This window comes from Protopterus annectens, chromosome 3.part1 (assembly GCF_019279795.1).
Source record: "Protopterus annectens isolate FY-2018-M chromosome 3.part1, PAN1.0, whole genome shotgun sequence".
In the NCBI taxonomy this organism is placed as follows: Eukaryota; Metazoa; Chordata; order Ceratodontiformes; family Protopteridae; genus Protopterus; species Protopterus annectens.
Genome location: NC_056732.1, coordinates 1,390,903,291 through 1,390,917,121, shown reverse-complemented (window position 1 = coordinate 1,390,917,121; position 13,831 = coordinate 1,390,903,291). Strand labels below are relative to the sequence as shown.

General features: G+C 37.8%; 1 protein-coding gene across 1 annotated transcript in view; it reads right to left on the bottom strand.

Annotated features, from left to right (window-relative positions):
* Nucleotides 1-270: 270 nt before the first annotated feature.
* The window catches only part of GPT (glutamic--pyruvic transaminase), a 528,517-nt gene continuing 514,956 nt past the window's right edge, over nt 271-13,831 (bottom strand). Inside the window, exon 11 of the mRNA XM_044067427.1 lies at nt 271-1,439. Coding sequence (XP_043923362.1) covers nt 1,349-1,439 — 91 coding nt within the window. The 3' untranslated portion in view covers nt 271-1,348. The remainder of the gene's footprint in view (nt 1,440-13,831) is intronic.

Below are 13,831 nucleotides of genomic sequence, written 5' to 3'. Positions count from 1 at the left end.
TATAGCGTGCTGGAGGGATAGATTCATCATTCATCACCCAAGACTGTGAACAAAATCCTCCCACAACATGTGATGAGGACCAGAGCACCTGCCTCAAGACTCAGTGTCACTGCTCGACAGAGGCACAGCAAAATAAATGGTATAGTTCCCATACTAAAGGGTGCGTGAAGCATGACCTATGAACCTATGAACCTATACATTTTGGGGCACAAAGTAAAAGGAATGCCTCCTGTGAGAAAAAAAGGACTACTTATCAAATGAACTCAAGTCATGTGATCATGTACAACTGTGTATACAAAAGGCTGGCAAACCTATGATGTGACATAAAATAAAAACACTGAAGTAGCATTAAAAGGCAAATGGCTTTGAATGCTTTTATACATATTACTATATCAAAAGGGTCACACACCATAGAGACCCTTTTAATTTTTCCCTCAGTTTTTTTACTCTTCTTGATCTCCTGGAGACAAACTGGTTATCATACGATTTCAACACATATTCTACAAACGGCACTGTATGGTACAATTAACCTCAGTCAAGTCTATGAAGAAGACAAATGTGTTTTCATTTAATTTTAACCACGATAGTGAGCATCTGCCAAAAAATGCAGCGATTAGTGCAATACATCTCTAAATCAGATAGTCGATGCTAACGTTATGACAATGTGGTGCAATATAATGTCTTTAACCTTCTGATGACAACAGAACAAATCATCCCACTTTGATAAAACGTAACTGAGATGAATACACTGAGTAACTTTAACAACTACACCAGAAATACGTAGAAGAACTGATGACTAGGAAGGCACTGCTTCCTCCTGGGATACTTCGCTAAACTACAAACCCAAATCTCTTCAGTTTGGACAAGCTGATATCTGTCCAGCAGGGCACTATATAACATCATCAAAGGCAGTAGCAACCTTATATCAGTTAGCAGGCACTGAGGTAGTGTGAGTATATTATACGTTCAAGGTTATCATCGTTTCAAGATAATGCAGCTGAAAACACACAACTTAATCTACAAGTACATTGGATAAGAATCACAGTATGTCGTTAAGTAGTGTAGTAGTTTTATAAAAAAAGATCTTAACGAATGCATTTCAGTGAAAGTAGAGAAACAATGAGCTCAGGGATCTGTGCTGGTTTGAAGGATGATTGTGCTTTCTGCTTTATGATATATACAGAAACTCGTATCTCACTTTCCGTAAAAATCCTTCGCCGACCATTTGCTATAGCTCTTCTGCAGTGCTGGGCTATTCTCAACAATGCAAATACTTTAGAGTGAATTAGGAGAAAAACAATCAATGTCCTGTTAAAACATCTTGCATAATGTATATCCAATAATTTTGTTAGGAATATTCAGCTGTGAATTTCTTATGGAATTCCTTGAAGCTTTTCATAAGAGTTTTAAGTTTTTCTTTTGGAGGAAGAATTGTCATTCTGAAATTGGAAAGAAATTATAGTTTTAATTATGGGTATTTTCAGTGATGACAATGTTTGATATCCATTATTTAATGACAATGACTCCCTCAGAAGTTGATTTTTTTATCAGCAAATGTAACTAGTACTGCCTGGTTGAAGTAACATCTAACATTCAGTAAACATATCTTTCAGTCACTTAATCAGTCCATGCAAAAGCAACGGGGATTGTTTATTTATCCTCAATGAGAATTCAGCTGAAGTAAAATTTTAGAACATATATTTTGACTTCACAGCTTACACATTTTAGATACCTCTCCTTCCTGTATTACAAAGCCTCTTTCTGATCAATAATAAAACATAACCCTATTTTGTTCTTCAAGCTCTTTCATTTTTTAATCTATGACACTAACTAAATGCATTTTGTCAAGCATGCCAGATGTGGGTTCGCTTACAGCACTCAACACCCCCTTCATCCTGTACTCAGTCATACTTAATCAACAATATTTGCTATATTACCTGCACAGTACCTGCCTACACTCCTATTCTGGGCCTTAAACAACCCTGTTAGGTACACAGAGATCAGTCAAAGTCCAGCAACAGTAAACCATGACGTCAGCTACAGAGTTAGAAAAAGTGTTCCAAAGAACTTCACTGACCGTTTTCTTCATCTACAACATCAATGCCCCTCAACTTCTCTGAGTGCAATATACAACTGCTGAAGTTCGACTCAGCGACCTTATCAGGTTGAACCATGCAAATATTCATAGGTCATTGTTATGAACTGTATACGTTATACTTTTGAAATGGGCATTTTTAAAGATATGTAGGAAACTGCAAGTTCAAAAGTTCAAAGGTTCATGGGTTTATCTGTGATACTTATGATCTACTGACCTTCGAGAATCTTCATTACCATAATTGCATATTGATATGTCCCATATCTATGTACGTAACATACAAATAATGTATGTGTGTGTGTGTGTGTGTGTGTGTGTGTGTGTGTGTGTGCATATATATATATATATATATATATATATATATATATATATATATATATATATGTGTGTGTGTGTATATATATATATATATATATATATATATATATATATATATATATATATATATGTATATATAAATATATATATATATATATATATAGAGAGAGAGATACATTTTCTATAAACCAAGGGTTAAAAGGTCACACAGACAAACCATTCAGTAAAAACTACAAGAAAGACCTAGGCAAACTACAGTCTTCATGACATAACACCTTTAACCTTGCACAGGAGAGTCGAGGGATTTATAGAAATGACCCCTTAAGGGCATACCAGTGTTTCAGCTATATGGCTTCTGAATGCCCATATATTTTTTTTTTTTTTCACTTTAAGTCTTTATGGGAATATTAAGGCCAATAAAGCCAAACCCTTGTAGTTGTAGACATGTCATGCTTTGGCCTTTTTTGACCTCATCAATGCAACATAAGTGGATTATTTGGCAATACTTTAGAAATACAGAACTTAAAACCAAGCCTGATGTTCATATACACTAGGGTACTTGCAAAATATCCTAAATAATATCCAAACCAATGGGTAGAAAGGTAACACAGACATCAAACTCACTGCAATGGGTCATCTTATACTGTATGCATTTTTATGAACATACTGTTTCCCATGCTGTATTTCCCCTCCTCTGCATCCTCAGTTTCAGGTAACTACTTTCTAACTCCTGTTACTTTATTTCATGGTAACTCTTTCCATCAAACAATACAAATTTTCTTAGGCATGCAATACAGCAGTGAATGAAAGCATAAAAACATAAAATAACTAAAACATTTTATAAATAAATCAGGAACATACACCTTCATATTGAAACACTGAAGACAAAATGTTTGTAAAGTGTTAATGACAAATGTGATCTCTACAGTTCTGCTTTATGCAGTTTACCTTTGTAGACATTCCCCTCAAACTTTCTGAACCAACTTTATTGCAGTTACTAACTGTACATAAATTGAATTCCATATTTGGGTCTATATTAGAACATCGAAGTTTCACAACTTTGAATGTTCTAATATCGACCCCTATTGGCGAACTCTGAAAATAGCAAAGCTGCAAAAAAACAAATTTTTTCCTAGGGAAAGAATTTGTTTGTCCATTTCTGTCTCTTAGTTATTTTCAATGCTGTGGTGGAATGTTACGGGTTGGATTCAGGTAAGTGTGCGATTGTGTGGACATGAGGGTTAGGGCGGGTTAGGTGAGTTAGGGCTACGGCACAGGTCAGGTAAGTGTGAGATTGTGTGGACGTGAGGGTTAGGGTGGGGTAGGTGAGTTAGGGCGCAGGTAAGGTGAGTGTGCGATAGTGATGGACCTTAGGGTTTGGGTTAAGGTAAGTGGATAGTTAGTGGTGTATGTACAGTTTAGTGTAGGGTTAGATGTAAGAATTTAGGTGTATGTGTGTGGATTGCTGTTTGTTTGGTGTGCTTGTATTGTGTGTATGTGTTTCGGAACAGCAAATCTTTTCCCTAGGAAAAAATTCACTGTTCTGAATGTTCGATGTTGTCAGCATTCACTGAATAGGGGTCAATATTAGAACATTCGAATTTCTGAAACTTCGATGTTCTAATACAGACCCCCATATTCCATGCAAGGTATGTACTTCAACTCCATTGAAGTTCACATTTTAGTTTTCTTCTTTCATTTGTCTTTTAAGAGTGGATACTACACATCCGTTACCATATAGTACTTCTTGTGCACAACTAGGACAAATCTAAACATCCATGAACACAAAAATGCACAGTGAGATACTAAATTTAGAATGTCTGCTTCTACCTTAATGAAAACAGATGCATGCACTCGTTCTGTTGTGCACTCTGAATCACTGTTTTTACATCTTTCTATCACAAATGTTTAGAAAGACTGCCCAAGCATTTAGCATTTCATGTTCCTCAAACACGAGTTCCATTGCTTTTTCTGTTTCAGCAGTTTCTGCATAATGGTGCTACTGTGGAAGCTCTAGTAGCATGGAACAACTTTGTACCACAATTGGAGAGCTGCACTTCAAATGTAGCTGCTTTAACAATGGAGAGTGCTGCTGCTGCTGTGATAACATTAACTGTAGCACTGAAAACAGAGAGTGACATGTTACTGCAAATGCATGAACCACAGGGAGCATTTCAGGAAGCATATTAACATTCTTGTGCCGCAGAAAGTGGTCCAGGAAATACATGTCCATTCTAATGATTCTTTACAAGAGAAAAGGTGAATGTAGGATGGTTAGTTGCTAAATAAATCACTACACAGTGTGGAACACTGAAAGATGCTCATAAATATGTGCCAGACAAAATTAAATGAAAACAAAACCAAGTACAGTCTTTTGTAAGAGATCTTCAATTATTGTGGAACATTTTTAGTAGTTTGAATTTAGTTAATTTTCCTTCAAATGGACAATATCACAATAACAGACTCTGAGGAGAAAGATTACCATCATTTTTTGGGCATAGGTTAGTCATACCAAAATAAACATTCATGGTGAAGAACACAATTTCTGAGTATCGGTACATCATACCTAAATTAGCATTCCTGGGAAAGGGCATTTAAATTACATTTTTGGTGGCTTTGTCAAGATTTACGGTTAATATGAAGAATATAAAATTGATTTACCACATAGGAAATTTGAAACAAAGTCTACCTTTAATAAAATTACTGAAGTGATCATTGCATGTTTGCATGGAGGTGTTTTTTAATTAAGATCTTAAACTGTGGCTGAAATAAAACTGGAGCATTTTAAATAACCCAGATCCATTTACATTAAATGGAATATGGATTGTAAAATAAAAACATCTGTGAAATAACCAACTAAACAGCTAAATATATAATTTGCCAAGTAACTTCTTAAAATGTAAACAAAAGAGAGAACAGTTTCCATAATGGTTAAGGTCTTTGATTCCCTTACATAAGGTACATGGTTCGATTCTGACCTCTGACCAATGCCTGTTTGGAGTTTGCATGTTTTTCCTTTGTCTGTGGAGTTCCTCCCACCTCCAAAAAACATGCTGAGTTTTTCCATCATAAAACTCACCAATGAATGGAGCTGTGGGCACTCTACATGATGCCCTAGACTGCACACTGTGGCAGGGCTAGCTGTTCGATGGTGTAAAATATTGCTTTAGTTGATTTGGTCATGTTGGCTAATGCTGCCAAAATGGACATGGGTAGTTACTAGTGATAAGTGGGTTGAGCACCCGACCTATGCCAAGGACCTATGCTAATGGCAGATGGGAGGGGTATATGTCCCCCTATTGGCCAGTGTGTGCCTGTCATAAAGCCCAGCAGACCTGGATCAATAAGCTACTGCCTGGCCGGTGTCTAGTTGCCCAGCCTGGGATAAGTCTGTTGAGCGAAAGCTGGACATAAAACCAATCAACCTGCCAAACATAAACTGAGAATTGCTACACTGACAGGATGCAGCTTGGAAGCGGATGACATGATGATATGGAGGAGGCTGGAAGCGGATGACATGATGACATGGAGGAGGCTGGAAGTGGATGACATGATGATATGCATGAGGCTGGATATTCTATTTGTCCAAGAGACAAGATGGAAGGGAAGTGCAGCAAAGCCACTTAGCTTGGGATCCAGACTCTATTACTCAGGAGGGGGGCAAGCTAGAAATGGAGTGGGAATTATAGTGAGAGAGAAGCTTCAGAGGGCAGTGAGGGATATCATCAGAATTAATGACAGACTCATGGCAATCAGACTCCAGTGTAATGATAGAGCAGTATTCATAATCTCAGCCTATGCCCCACAGCAGGGTTGTGATAGTGAGGAAAAGAGTGCATTCAGACAGCAAGACAACATGAATTGGTGTTGATAATGGGTGACTTGAATGCACATATCAGGACAGACAGAACAGGATATGAGGACTGCATGGGTGCACATGGGTGGGGCAACAGGAATAAAGAAGGAGAAGCCATTCTAGACTTATATCTGCCAAGTGGCTTGATAGTAGCCAACACATGGTTCAGAAAGACAGAGTCACAAGGTTACATACAACAGTAGCCAACATGCAACTCAGTTCAACTTCCTCCTAGTAAAGAAAGGCATTGGGGTAGAATCCATGGCTGCAAAGTCATCCCCAGTGAAACATTCAACCCACAATATAAACCATTGGTTGCCACAATCACCTGCAAGCAGTGGACAGAGAAGGCTCTAAGGTCAACAGACAACAGGCTGAAGACCTGGAAGTTGACTGGAGAGAAAGTACAACAGTTTAAGGAATTACTCAGGGCTGTAGCACCCCAAGAAGAGGAGGAAATAGGTGGAGTTGAAGAAGAATAGCAGCACCTCAAAACAGCATGTTTTAGGACTACAGAACAGATGTGAGACCGAGCCAGGTATGGAAATAAGGTACGTAAGGAAAGCGAGTAGTGGAATGCAGACGTCCAGGAAGTGATTGAAAGAAAAAGGAGTGCAGGAAAAAATGGCAGATAGAAAAGACCAACCAGGCTATAGAGGAATACTGGCTGGCTAACAAAGAAACTAAGAAACAAGTTGCAATAGCAAAGAATAGGGCATCGTAGGCACTCTACCAGCTTCTGGAAAGTGACTCAGTAAGGGGCACAAAGAACCTATTTCAGGTTGCAAGACAAAGACAGAAAGATAAAAAAGATAGTTAGACACCCTTCATAAGGGAAGCCAGCAACAACCTGCTCACCAGTCCACAGGACATCAAAGGCAAATTAAAGGAGTATTTCCAGCAGCTTCTGAATGATGAAAAACCCACAGAAGCGGTACTGCCCCAGAAACAGCCTATGATGAGAGAAGTAGAGGAGCCCACCCTAGAAAAGTAAGAATAGCACTATGGAAAATGAAGTCAGGGAAAGCAGCAGGCTCAGAAGAGGTCACAGCAGATATGATGAAGATTCTGGCTGAGATAAGGGAGAAATGGCTCCTGAGGGTACTCACAGCAGTGTGGAGAGAAAGGCATATCCCAGATGACTGGAGAATAAGCATACTCATGACAGTGTACAACAACAAAAGGGACATCCATAACTGTGGGCAGTACAAAGGCATCAAACTCCTATCACATTGCATGAAAGTTCTGGAGAGGTTGATTGATAAATGGATACACAGGGTAGTAAAATGTAAGATGGAAGATGAGCAGTTTGGATTCAGATCGGGATGCAGCACAACAGACCCAGTATTTGCAGTGAGACGGAGTACAAGAACAAAAGAGACATCAACAACTGTGGACAGTGCAGAGGCATCAAACTCCTATCACATTGCATGAAAGTACTGGAGAAGGTGATTGATAAATGGCTGTGCAGAGTAGTAGAATATAAGATGGGAGATGAGCAGTTTGCATTCAGATCAGGATGCAGCACAACTGGCCTAAGGGTTGCAGTGAGACAGATAGTTGAGAAGAATCTAGAGGTGAGTTAAGAGTCCAACTGGGCATTCCTAGAATTGGAGAAAGCATAGGACAAGGTCCCAAGAAAGCTGATCTGAGCTTTACTGCGGTAGTTCAAAGTCCCAGAAACATTGGTAGAATTAGAGCAGGCTATGTACAAAGACCCAGTGACTCAAGTACTAACAGCATTCAGCTTCAAATAGGGGTTCCCAGTGGGAGTGGGTGTACACCAGGTTTCACCTCTTAGCCCACTGTTGTTCATACTGGTGATGGATTACATTATCAAACAGGTTGGAGGGGACAGATCAACAAAGTTGCTGTATGCAGACAATATGGCCTTACAGGCAGACTCTGAGCAAGAACTTCAACAAAGGATAGGGGAATGGAATGCAAAACTGAGGGCACATGGTATGAAACTAAGCACAGATAAGACAATGGTAATGGCAGCAAATTGGGAAAATCGGAAGAAGCTGAGAATTGAGATAGAAAGGAAGACAATGGAACAGGTAAACAGCTTTAAGTATCTGAGAGGGATGGTGGAGGAGAAGGGAAGTTGGAATGAAAAGGTCAGAGCTAGAATCAGAGGGGTTGCAGCCAAGTAGCACAGAGTCTCAGGTGTAGTCTATGAAAGCAAAATGCCAAAGAAGTTGAAAAGTAAGGTGTATAAGACAGTGGTGTGACCAGTATTACTGTATGGTACAGAAACCTGGGAAGTCAAGACAGAGCAGATGAAGAAGCTAGAGATGATGGAAATGAAGTGCCTAAGAAGGGTGGGAGGATGCACACTGTGGGACAGACGAAGAAATGAGGGCATAAGAGCTGAAGCCAAAGTAGCTCCTATTGCAGAAAAGATCAAAGAGAACAGATTACGATGATTTGGACACATGCAGAAAAGCAGAAGACAATCTAGTGAAGAAGATTTGGGACAAACAAAAAAAAAGGTAAGAGGAAACAAGGACGTGAAGCAAAGAGATGGATGGATTGTGTAAAAAGAAGATCTGAGACAGCAGGCAAGAGTGTTAAAGAAGCAGGAGTTTGGAATGGAATTGGGAGAGATGGCAACAGTTAACATGATATCCTGATCTCATGCAGAAAATGGGAAAGGGGGGGGGGCTGATGATGAAAGAAAAGTGGATTTTCTTTCCCAAGAAAACTCATGAATGACTTTAATTGTAAAGCTGTGGTGGCCTTTATACAATTAATGCACAGTTGCTAAGTGCTTATTCTACTAAGAAATGGAGGCATGGTAAAGAAAATTGTGAAAAAAATACATATACACTTTGTGAGAAATAAGGATATAATTTTACTGATTGTATTAACAGCAGGTATATAGATGATGAGAAAAAGATAACCTTGAATGTGCAAAATAAGGATTTTTGTAAGAGATGAATGTGAAATGAGTCCAGCAGAAAGTGAAAAAAAAAAGAAAGTGGTAAGAAAGGATGAAATATCTGATAAAGGACAAGAAAATGAGGCTGGAAGGAAAAGTATCAATAAGGGCTTGTATAAGGAAGCATGTCAATTAATCAAAAGCTAATCTATTGAATACATATAGAGCAAAGAAAAGATACTGAAACAACTTTCATATATAGTTGCGTTTCTCTTTTATCAACAAATGTGTAACCTTGGAATAGGCATATAAAACTTTGGGGGGGGGTGTTCCCTACATGTGAGTATTGTATAACTTGCCACCCAACAATAAAATACTTTCAGGTTTATCAAAAGTTGTTTTTGTTTTTTTTGGGTTTTTTTTTTTTTTTTTTTTTGATCTACTGGCATTCGGGAGATTTACTGTCAATGAACCGAATGCTTTTTTTTTTTAGAAGAAGGAAGCAAAGGGATGGATGAAGGTTCTTTTACAATAGTGACACAAAGCAAATAAGAACCATTAAGTAAGAAGGGTGAGAAGTCAGAAGAAGACACAATCAGTGGGGATATGACAGTAAGGAGTGGCTTAACTGAAGGTAAACTAAAGCAGGAAAAGTTACAAAAGAGGCACTTGCTTAAAAATTAAGTGCCGGTAATAATGATAATACTTTCTTTAAACAAAGACATTTGAGAGCTCTAAAAAGAAAATGGTGTTCAAAATGAAAGGGTGTTTGTTCCACAGATAATGAGTACTGGCTTCTCTTCCTCAGGGTCAGCTGACTGTAAAATTGAGCGGAAGGATAGTCTCTCGTCTCCAGTTAGTCAGCTGACTACTGATTTACAGGAAGGCAGGAGCTGTCCACTCACAAGGATTAACAGGCAAAATCAAAAAAAATCATAGGTCGTTACTGGACATGTAGTCCAGCAAATCCTGAAGGAGCCTAGCTCAATTTTCCAATTGTTGTAAAGCATTGTCTAGTTAAATGACATACTCAAGGTCACACAGAAGGCAAATGAAGGCTAACAGAATCAAATGCAGGACTATAAGAAGCAACATGTTAATAGCTTTTATCTTTAACAACCACAGTGTAGTTAGGCATAGGACTCAACAAAGTAGGGCTAGCCAAGGAAGAAATAGTGTCAAGTCACTGAAAGGTGTGAAAAGGCTTGAAGTGTGAGAAAAAAGCTTTTCATCAAAAGGGAAGAAAAAAGCTTTTATTTAAATTCTACATAAATATTTTACATTGCAATTATAGTGACCTATGAGATGATATTTTGTACTTTTCTACTTTTTTCCATGTTTTAGCCGAAATCTGTTTGCATTTTTTGCTTTGCTCTGGGATATTAGACTTGCAGCTTCATTTGCACTTGTGGGAATATTTTGTATTACTGCAAGATCTTAGCATCATATATACATTATACTGTACTTCTATTTCCATAAGTAGAATTACTTGTAAAAGCTAGTAGTTTGCATTTTGGCTCTGTCTGGGGGCCCTATTTTTGTACTTTTATTTGCAGTTGTGGCAGAACTGTGAACAACTGATAGATTTCAGCCTCATTTAGACATTTATAACTACATTTTTCCAAAGAAGAATTACTTGTAGCTGTTTTATATTTTGAACCCTATCTGGGATCGTAGTCTTGCAGTTTCAGTCATAGTTGTGGCAAACCTACTGCCAGATCTGAGCCTTATTTAGTCATTTATTAGTATATTTTTCCATAGCCAGTGTCACTGGTAAATTTCTGCATAGTCTGATGCCTTATTTAGTGGTAAGATTACAATAATGGCAGTATTGTGAATTCTACTCCAGGACTGGTGCTTCAGTGCTTTTATAGCTGTTTATATTCCAGTCTGGCTGTGAGACTCTATATTCTGCTTATCATTTACTCACATAAAGTTGCATTCTGAGGCAGCTATGTTTACCTTTCCATTGTTTTCCCAGGTTTGTTGTGCCTGCACCGCCCCCATTGAGACATTAAGCTAAAGGTTCTGAAAGTCTAACCTACCTGGGGTAATTGACCTGTAGCTCAAAGTCATAGGACAAGAGCTCTAATATTGGCTTCATTTGATTGGATCCCACTCAAGCTAATCTGCTTCTTGCAGTTTGAATGTTCCCCAACCCTCTCACCCTTTTCCTGCTCTGGTTTAAAACGATTATGTCTCTGGCTTCCACCCCTTATGGTAATCTGACTTCCAAAGTCCCTCCCTCCCCTCTTTCATTACTACTGTCTGTTGTGTAAGATATTTAAATACTTTTCGCACCCATTGTTTTAATGATGTTTGAAAAAAATAGTTACGGATGAAATTTATGAAGCTTATAAAAAGAATAGAAGGAATATGGGATATCACAACCTCAGTGAAGGAGAAGAAAAACTACTTCAGGATTTGCAGGTACAGGGAGATTTTCGCATCATGAAGCCGGATAAAGGTGGGGGGGGTGGTTTTGTATGGTAATGAAGAATACAGCAATGCATTAACTAACATTTTGTTAGATACAAATACTTATTCAGCCATTTCTATTAACGAAATACATATTGCATATAGAAGAATTGATTCCCTTTTAGAAGAATATTTAGTGGAAAATAGAATTAATAACAAAACTTACCAATACTTGAGACAACTACATCCTATTATTCCCAATTTTTTGGGGGTTCCTAAAGTACACAAATCCATATTAGAACCTCCCTTCAGGCCCATAGTATCAGCTAGAAATTCTAAGACCCATCCTTTAGCTGTGTACGTTGATCATTTCACGAAAGATATAGTAGTTAAAACTGAACATTTGATCAAAGATTCCTGGGAATTCCTTAGTAAATTGACCAACGACTTGTGGACAGAACATTGCAGTTTCCTCATTATTGACGTCAGGGATTTATTTAAATGTATCCCACGTTGTGAGGGGCATGAATTTTTCAGTGATAGTGTCAATAAATACTCCTCTTTATCTAAGGACCACATTGCTTTGATATTGTAGCTTTTGAAAGCTATGCTTGACAATAATTACATAGGATTTCAGGGAGAATATTATCAACGAGTGGGGTAGCTATGGGGGCAGCTTGTGCCCCTGTATATGTGAATTTAGTGATGTTAGAATGGGAGAACAGGTACGTGTTTAACAGAGTTTTCCAGAACAATATCAAGTTATATCTCAGATTTCTTGACAACATTCTTGTCGTTTGGGAAGGCAGTAAGGAGAACACAGAGTTGTTTATGCAATATTTGAACAACAGTACTGATTTTCTCTCTTTTACAAACACTCATAGTGAGGTGAATGTAAATTATCTTGACATCACAATTCATAAGACTCCTAATGGATTTAAATCTATGATTTATCATAAAGATACTTGGTGCAACAGTTACCTGCACTTTGATAGTTACCATCCACTATTTCAAAAAATAAGTCTTATTAAGGGACAAGCAGTGAGAATAGCTAGGATGACGTCTGAATTTAATGATCTGTTGGGAGAATTAATTTTTTTGGGTAAAAATTCATGGAAAGGGGTTACCTCGGATAATAGGTGTTTGAAATACTACAGGAAGTATACAGAGGATGGGGTGTCAAGTATAAAGCATTGCTAGGGTAACCCCTTACTAAAACTGTAGAACACAACACTGGGAAAAATTTCTAAGGGGCATGTGTTACAGAGTTCATCTTGTTTACCAACTTGTTTACCCAATTAGTCAGAGCAAATTGGAGTATGTTAAAGACTAACAAAGATTTGTATGATGACGTAGGAATCAAACCCACTTTTATTTTTAAAACAGGAAAGAATTTTAAAAGAATGCTTGAAAATGTGGAGAATAAGGTTAAAATTAGACAGGCGACCAGTTCTTGTGGTAGGTGCAGCCAATGTCCTTACATTTATAAAGAGGAAAATATTTGTTTTTACAACGGACTTAACAGTGTAGTTAAATTTTGTAGGGGCAATTGTAATACGAAAATGTTGGTTTATTTGGCTGCATGTGTGGGGTGCTCAGCATTCTACATAGGAAAAACTGAGAGAGCTTTGAAGGACAGAATGTACGAGCACTTGTATGACATTAGGACTGGGAAAGACACTAGCGCCTTGTTCAAACACTCAGTTTCTTGTTTGTCTTTCAGTGGCTTTAGATTCGGCATCATTGATGTAGTTAAACACAACCATAGGGGTGGGATCATGAAAAATGTTTTGTTGAATATGGAATTGAAGTGGCAATTGAGGTTGAAGGCCAATATTTTTCCTGGCCTCAACGAATATGTAAGTATCAAACCAGTACTGACAGCTAAAGCAGTCAGAGTTTGAATTACACTTTACATATTCATTGGATTTTTTCAAAGGGTATAAATATCTGTTATTTACATCTATTTTTGTTTTTTAAGTTTTGTTCTTACAGTGTATGTTTTTTACACATATAAGGCACTATTGCAATATATACACCCTATATTAGTGTGTTTTGACTGTGGTGCTTTAAATTTTAATTAACAGTAATTAGGATTACTATATAGAGTAAGTGTAGCACTTGTGTAGTTTTATCTGAAGAAGTCTTTTGTAAAGACAAAAGCACTCATCTGTGGATTATTTCATAAAAGGTTTTTGCTTCTACTGGTGGCCTGGACATTATTTATTTCTTTTTAGTGAGTTTTATTCTTCTTGGTGAG